Below are 7,795 nucleotides of genomic sequence, written 5' to 3'. Positions count from 1 at the left end.
AAAAAAAAAAAAAGAAAGAAAAGAAAGAGTTTTCTAATCTTTTTCTAATTTTATTGTATTTGACAAATATAATGCAATAAAAATTTTGTATTTGCTCAGCTCATTGCGGTAAATTGAGGATACTGCTTGCTTTTAGAGCTTTCCGATAGAGGAATGGGAGGAAATGTCAGGCCAGCTGTCGTAAGGACTAGTAGTATTAATGTCTATTCAATTTTAAGGTTGGCTTTATAGGATGATAATTAAGAAGGAAAAGCATATTTTGGCTTAATACAATAAAGCGCTTGCCTAATAGTTCTGCCTAATAAAATAGTTCTTAGACTTTTGAACACATTTGGGAACTTATTAAAATTCACATTCCAAGATCTAAGTCAGAGGTTATGATTCAGTAAATATCAATTTTTCCCAGCAGATACAACCACATCATGGGATGCACTTTCTCAGACCAAGGCTGCTGTAAGTAGTTTTTGCTTCCATTTATTTATTTCTGGTTTAAAATTGATTTCCTGTTGTGATTGAATAGATTAAAGTTATTTCTATGGTGTTTTTTGGACAGGAAAATAAAATTAACTTTTTGGTAAGAAATTATATACTATACATTACAAAGTGACCATAAATGACAACTGAAGGAATGATGGAATAAATAAGACAGTACATATAAAATATTAACATACTTTGTATTATTAATCACCTTAATAAATTTGTTCATTTGATATGTTGAAATGAAAATCTAAAATAGAGAATGAATTAGGGAAGTTGGCACTATGTCTATCTATAGGCTTATTGTCAGAGGGGAAAGTAAAGGAACCAAATTCTCCTTGAATAGACTGAGTTACCTCTTCTTTTGGGGAGCAACAAGAAAACAGGCTGTTTTCTCTTACAGGCAGTCCCTGGGTTAAGAACTAGATGGGTTCTCTAGGTTTATTTTTAAGTTGAATTTTTATGTGAATTGGAATAGATAACATTTACCTATTGCTGGTAATAGCCTCGATTTGTAAGTGTGAGTTGTATGTTAGTCAAGTGTTTGTAATGCAGGAACTTTCTGTAATAGTCTCCATACTTCGGTGTGAGTTATATGTAAATTGCATGTTTGTGACGTGGTGTATGCCTGTACTGCTGCTGAATAATGACTGTGAGCAACTTGTTCCCATTTGTGTTTTGCCCAGTCTTGTCTGGAGTTTAGGAATCCAAATTTGACAGGTGATACAAAGGCCTTTCAACGGGAGACCCTTTCATTTTCATTTTCTTTCTGGGCAAATTACTCTTTTAACATATCCTTTTTATTTTCTGTTCTATACTACCTATTTGTTATTATCTAAGTATTTTTATGGTTTTTCTGTCCTTTAATCTTTGGAACTGGTTTCAAAATGAATCCAAATAAAATATTATAATCTAGATTTGGTCCCAATGCAGAATCAAATTTTGGCCCTATCCATATAGCATTCTACATGAGCATTATATGTAATATATCTATAATGTAGGAATAGTTTTCATCCCCCAATTAAATTTAGGGCTAAACTGATTTAGAGCTAAACTGTTAATAATAGTTGTTTTTCAAAACTACTTGGTATTTTTGAAGAATTTTTTAGGATGATAAAGGGCTAATAATATAAGTGGGGGAATCTAATATAGAACTATTAATATATAAAGGATTATTCCAATGTACTATACATTTATATAAAACTTTATACATTATATGTAAATAATCATTTAAAAATGTGTTTTTAAAATACATTTTACTATAAAAATTGAAAGAAAATGGATTTTTGTACAAAGTGTCTCTGTCTGATGGAAGTTTAGTGATTTTCATTTTATTTTTTACACGTTTTTGTCTTCCCAGTTTTTTCCTGTATGCTTATAATACTTTATCATTTAGTAAAAAATACTTTTTAAGGTGATTGAGGACATTGGTTGTTGTACCAAAATTTGACTATTATTGTAAATTGTATATAAAAACTAAATCTTATGAAGTTTGTCCTTGTATTGAAACTTATTTTATAGACATTAAACTGTAAAAAGTTGTAGCTGTTTGTATGGTTATAGTCCTAAATTTTAGACTAGCTAAATTGCCTTTATTTTTGCATGAAAAATGCATAGGGTATATTGCATAATGGTATGCCACATATAATGTTAAATTACTGCTTTTAAAAAACCACCAATTAAAATAATTCAACATGACTCTTTGATATTCTTCAGAATCTTGTTTTCTTGTCTAAAGTGTTACTATAGCTTAAGTAATAAATGACGAGAAAACTAATATAAGAAAGCATTGCTGAGTTTTTTCTACTTTGGAGAAAGCTAGTGGGCAATATAATTTTAAATAAGCAGGTAAATTGGTGATATGCAGATTGTTTACAGAACTAACTTATGTGTTATTGTAATGGTGTTTAAACTTTAGCTGAGGCACATTGAAAACAAGTTAGAAGTAGCTCCTACAAGTACGGCTGTGTTTGATTTGGTCATGGATGCCAAGAAATCTGCAAGTGCTACCCGAAAAATAAGTAGGAAAGGTATGTATGAAGTTCTTGCCAAAGATATAAATGTGTTAAATATAAACGTTTTATGTTTAGTTTTGTTTTCTTTATTTTTTTAAAAAGCTTTTTCCTTTATTAAATTATAACTGTGTACTTTAATGCATTTATGGGGTACAGTGTGCTAATTTCTTATACAATGTGGTATGCTTACATCTAACTGATTAACATAACCATCTCCTTGCTTACTTATTTGTTGTGGTAAGACTTTTATATTCTATTTTTTTTATTGAATTATACTCTATTTTTAATAGTTTTGAAATGTATCATTGCATTATGCACATTAGGTGAGGTCCCGCCAAATACCCTTCTTCCTTCTGGTCTCCCCCCTCCGTTCTTCCTTCCTCTTCCTCTTTCTTTCTGGACTGTAGTTATGTTTTACCGTTCATATGAATACGTAGATGATTATATACTGATTTCATAGTAGTATTGAGTACCTTGGATAATTTCTTCCATTCTTGAGATACTTTACTAAAAAGAGTATGTTCCAGCTCCATCCAGGTAAACATAAAAGATGTGAAGTCTCTATCCTTTTTATGGCTGCATAGTATTCTATGGTATACATATACCAAAATTTGTTAATCCATTCATGGGTCAATGGGCATTTGGGCTGCTTGCGTGATTTGGCAATTATGAATTGGGCTGCAGTAAACATTCTGGTGCAAATGTCTTTGTTGTAAAATGATTTTTGATCATCTGGGTATGTATGTAATAAAGGAATTACAGGATCAAATGTAGGTCTACTTTCAGTTAAATATTCTCCAAACTTCTTTCCAAAAAGGCTATATTAGCTTGCTTTCCCACCAGCAGTGTAGAAGTGTTCCCTTCTCTCTGCTTCCATGCCAACATCTGTAGTTTTGGGATTTTGTAATGTGGGCTAATCTTATTGGAGTTAGATGGTATCTCAAAGTGGTTTTGATTTGCATTTCTCTGATGATTAAAGATAATGACCATTTTTTCGTGTGTTTGTAGGCCATGTGCCTGTTTTCTTCAGAGATGTTTCTATTCAAGTCTCCTGCCCACATAGAAATGGGGTTTTGTTCTTTTCTTACTGATCAGTTTGAATTCTCTGTGGATTCTGGTATCAGACTTTTGTCAGAAGCATAACTTGCAAAAATTTTCTCCCATTCTGAAGATTGTCTGTTTGCTTTACTTACTGTGCTCTTGGCTGTGCAAAAGCTTTTTAGTTTGATCACATCCCTGTAATGTATTTTTGGTGTTGCTTCAATTACCTGGGGTTGGGGGGGTCCTCCTCATAAAATAATCTCCCAACCTGATTTCCTCAGGCGTTTCCCCTGCATTCTCTTCTAGTATTTTTATAGTTTTGTGTCTTAAGTTTAAATCTTTTATCTACTGTGAATCAATTTTTGTTAATGGTGAAAGGCGGGGGTCCAGTTTCAGTTTTACACAGGTCGCCAGCCAGTTTACCCAGCAGCATTTGTTAAATAGGGAGTCATTCCCCCAGTGAAATTTTTTTTTTTTTTTTTTTTTTTTGAGACAGAGTCTCACTATGTCACCCTCGGTAGAGTGCTGTGACGTCACAGTTCATAGCAACCTCAAACTCTTGGGCTTAAGAGATTCTTTTGCCTCAGCCTCCCATGTAGCTGGGACTATAGGCACCACCACAATGCCTGGCTAGTGATTTCCTTCTTAATCTCATCTTTGATCCAGCTATCATTCAGCATAAGGTTATTAAGTTTCTGTGACTTTATTTGAGTATATAGATTCTTGTTGCTGTTGAGTTCAACTTTTATTTCATGATGGACCGAGAAGATACAAAGAATAATTTCTATTTTAAATTTGCTCAGGTTAGACTTGTGTCCTAAGATATGATCACTTTTGGAAGACGATTCATGGGCTGATGAGAAGAATGTGTATTCAGTTTTGATAGGATGAAATATTTTGTAGATGTCTATTATGTCCATTTGTTGTAGGGTCAAGTTTAAGCCCAATATTTCTTTGTTTAGTTTTTTCTTGGAGGATCTATCCAAAACTGCCAATGGGGTTTAAAATCTCCAACTATTATTAATGTGCAGGAAGATAGCAAATTTTTCATATCTGTTATGGTTTCCTTTATAAATTGAGGAGCATTCTAGTAGGGTGCATAAATGTCAATAATTGAAATCTCTTCATGTTGAGTATTTCCCTTGGCATATATGAAGTGATCATCCTTATCTTTCCTTATCTTTGTTGGTTAAAAGCCTATTGTATCTGCGAATAAAATTGCAACCTTGCTTTTTTCTGATTTCCATTTGCCTGAATTATAGATGTCCATCCCTTCATCCTGAGTCTATTTTTATCCTTTAAGGTAAGATGAGACTCTTGGATGTAAAAGATTTCTGGTTTGAATTTATGTATCCAGTCAGCCAACCTGTGCCTCTTTAGAGGACAATTTAAGCCATTCACATTAATTGAGAAAATTGATAAGCATGATAGTGTTTTGGATGTCATGTTTTTCAAACATCTAGCGATATTTTTAATCCTTTCCCTACTGTGGAAGTTAGGTTTTGTTCAACAGTTTCTGGGTAAGTTTACTTTGGTCGTGGACCATTGTGCTGATCAGTATGGAGGATGGGTCTGAGAATATCCTGGAGAGCTCCAGGATGTTGTTTTGTTTTAGGAGATTGAAGGTCAATGACCATCCTCTTCTGGCTTGAAAGGTTTCAACTGAGAGATCTGCAGTCATTCTAATATTTCTCCCTTTGTAGGTAATGCTTTTCTTATGTATGTCTGCTTGCAAAATTTTCTCTTTCATATTAACTTTGGCAAAGCTAATTATAATGTGTCTAAGAGATGCTTTATTTGGATTGAGTTATGCTGGGGTTCTGAAGCTGTCTACTGTCTCAATTTCAGTATCCTTTGCAATGCTTGGGAAATTCTCCTCCATAATATCTTGGAGTAGAGCATCTGTGCCTTTAGAACCATCCTCTTCTCCTTTAGGAAGTCCTATAAGATGAATGTTTGATCTTTTGGAGCGGTCCCACAACTCTCTCAGGGAATGATCAGTTTTTCCTCTCCATTTGTCTGCCTCTTTGAGCTTTTGGGAATGTTCAAAAGCTTTGTCTTTGATTTCAGAGATCCTTTTTCTGCCTGGTCAACTCTATTACTGAGGGATTCTGCTGTATTTCAGAGCTCCTCGAGTAACTTTTTTGTTTCCTTGAGCTCTGCTGTCTCCTTTCTCATTATGTCCAGATCCTTGGTAATTTTGTCTTTGAATTCATTAATTTTTTGAGAAAATGTTTACACAACTCTTTGGATTTCTAGTTCTCTTTTCCTCTAGTTTGTTCATCTTATTTGCCGTCCATATTCAGAATTCTGTTTCATTTGTTCATGTATGTCATCTTCTGATGTATCCTAGGGGGAGTTGATCTACTCTGATTATTCATGTTGCCAGACTTCTTCCTCTAGTTCCAGCCCATGATTATTTTCCGCAGTTTGGGTATTAAAAGTGGTAGAGTAAGATTAGATTGTGGTTTCCAGGAATTGTAGTTAACCAGCCCTTTACCAAAGAGCTGGGACTAGTGATTGTGGCTTTTCCCCTATAGCTTTACAAAGATCCCTTTCAGACCTACAGCCAGAGACTCTGAGGACCTAATTGGGTGATAGGACTAGCTGGCTCTGTCTTGTAGTCAGCCAGCCTCCATCCAATCCTACTGAGTTGTGAAATTGGGCTGAAATGTCAGCTGGGGGGATATATAAGCAACTGAGACCATCACCCCCACCCCTCCAGTGACAATTACCAAGGAGAATCAAGTCCCTCCCACTTCAACACAATCACAACTCAACCTTGGAGGGTCCCCAGGTAGACAGGCCAGGTCAAGAGTTTCAAATTAATTATCCCAGGTAGCACAATCACTGCTCAACTGTGAGTGTTCAAACGGTGTCCAGCAACCAGATGGCGGAGATCCATAGGCATCTGGGACCCAGAAATCCAGGAGACTGGAGTTTGGCTCCCTCTGGTGGTCAGTGGGGTCAGGAAGGCCCACTCAACCAAGAGTCAGGCCAGGGGGGTTGGTGCCTCCTTCTCTCCCTTATGCCACAGCGGGAAGTGGTAGCACCACAGGGCTGTGGCCCGACTCCCTTCAGTGGGCAATAGTGGCAGGGATATGGTCCTGTCAGAGACAAAGGGGAGTCGGTGCCTCCTTCCGTGCTGCACTGTGCCACCACGGCAACCTCATGGATCTGAAGCCCTGCTCCCTCCAGTGCTCAACAGCATCTGGGGAGTGTGTTCACTGCCACCTGTGGGCGAGTACCACCGCAAGCAAGGTGTATAGTTTGCGCTCACCTACTCTGTGCTTTTTGTCCCAGCCCTGCCCCGCCCCAGCACTTACTCTCCCAGAGACTGCTTCTTTATCCCTGCCACACTCTGCCGTGGGCGGTACATACCACATTTGTGTCTCTGTCCCAGCTGTGCTCTGCCAGTGGCCCCCAGGGTAGAGGCCCAGCTCCGCCAGTGGTCAAGAGAAATGGGAAGTGTTTCTCCAAAATCTAACCCACAGTGTGAGCCCTGCTATAGCCATGTGCTCTTCCTAGGCCATGTCACTCCCTCACCCCCTTGACTCCCTCTGCCCTTGTCTAAGTTAGTTGTTTTCAGCACAGTCAAGCAGCGGCCCATGCCAGGCCCAGACCTCTTGAGGAACTGCCAAACACTCTGGATTCTGTAGGGGACAAGCTTCCAGACTGTGTGTGATGGGGTGAGGGGGTGGGCGGGATGGGGTGGACTGGGAGTTCAGAATTGCGAGTAGAATATTTGTTCAATTTTATGCCAGGCAGGAGAATGGCTAGGTTCACAGGTGGGATCTCTCTGGAGAAGGAGTTCCAGTGTTCAGTGGTTCTCTTACGTGGGATAAAATAAGAGGAGATTTGAACTCTGCTCATTTGTAGAAAGCAGTGAGCCATTCTCTTGGGGCTGGATTTTGTACCTCTAGTTTGTTTCTTTGGAGTCACAGCTTGCTTCAGCAGGGATGATGTGCACTCCTTAGTCTTCTTTCTTAGCTCAGCTTCTGACCTTCACCTTTCTTGAGAACCTTCTGTCCTTTATCTCTCCTCTGGATGGGAACCTCTGTGGAATGTTGGCTCCAGTTAGCCATATTGCCTCCTCCCCACTTTATTTTTTTTAAGAAACAGGGTCTTGCTCTGTCCTCCCGGCTAGAGTGCGGTGAATGGTGTAATCATAGCTCACTGGAGCCTCAAACTCCTGTCTTAGCCTCCCAAGTAGCTAGGACTACAGAAATACACCAACATGTCCAGCTAATTTTTTTTTTTTT

The 7,795-nt window shown here is 37.8% G+C and overlaps 1 protein-coding gene across 4 annotated transcripts in view; it reads left to right on the top strand.

Moving 5' to 3' along the window:
* Window positions 1-7,795, top strand: part of CEP350 (centrosomal protein 350) — a 187,037-nt gene that overhangs the window by 36,094 nt on the left and 143,148 nt on the right. For 3 of the 4 annotated variants that reach the window (XM_023510754.1, XM_023510753.1, XM_003785670.3), the window contains exons 3-4: window positions 407-453; window positions 2,396-2,507. In XM_023510754.1, the coding sequence (XP_023366522.1) occupies window positions 407-453; window positions 2,396-2,507 (159 nt within the window). The remainder of the gene's footprint in view (window positions 1-406; window positions 454-2,395; window positions 2,508-7,795) is intronic. The other variant, XM_023510752.1, reaches the window with a different exon arrangement.

This window comes from Otolemur garnettii, unplaced genomic scaffold, assembly GCF_000181295.1.
Source record: "Otolemur garnettii isolate 467f Iridium unplaced genomic scaffold, OtoGar3 scaffold00016, whole genome shotgun sequence".
Classification (NCBI taxonomy): domain Eukaryota; kingdom Metazoa; phylum Chordata; class Mammalia; order Primates; family Galagidae; genus Otolemur; species Otolemur garnettii.
The sequence above is the reverse complement of the archived record's forward strand: the minus strand, read 5'-3'. Positions and strand labels throughout refer to the sequence as shown.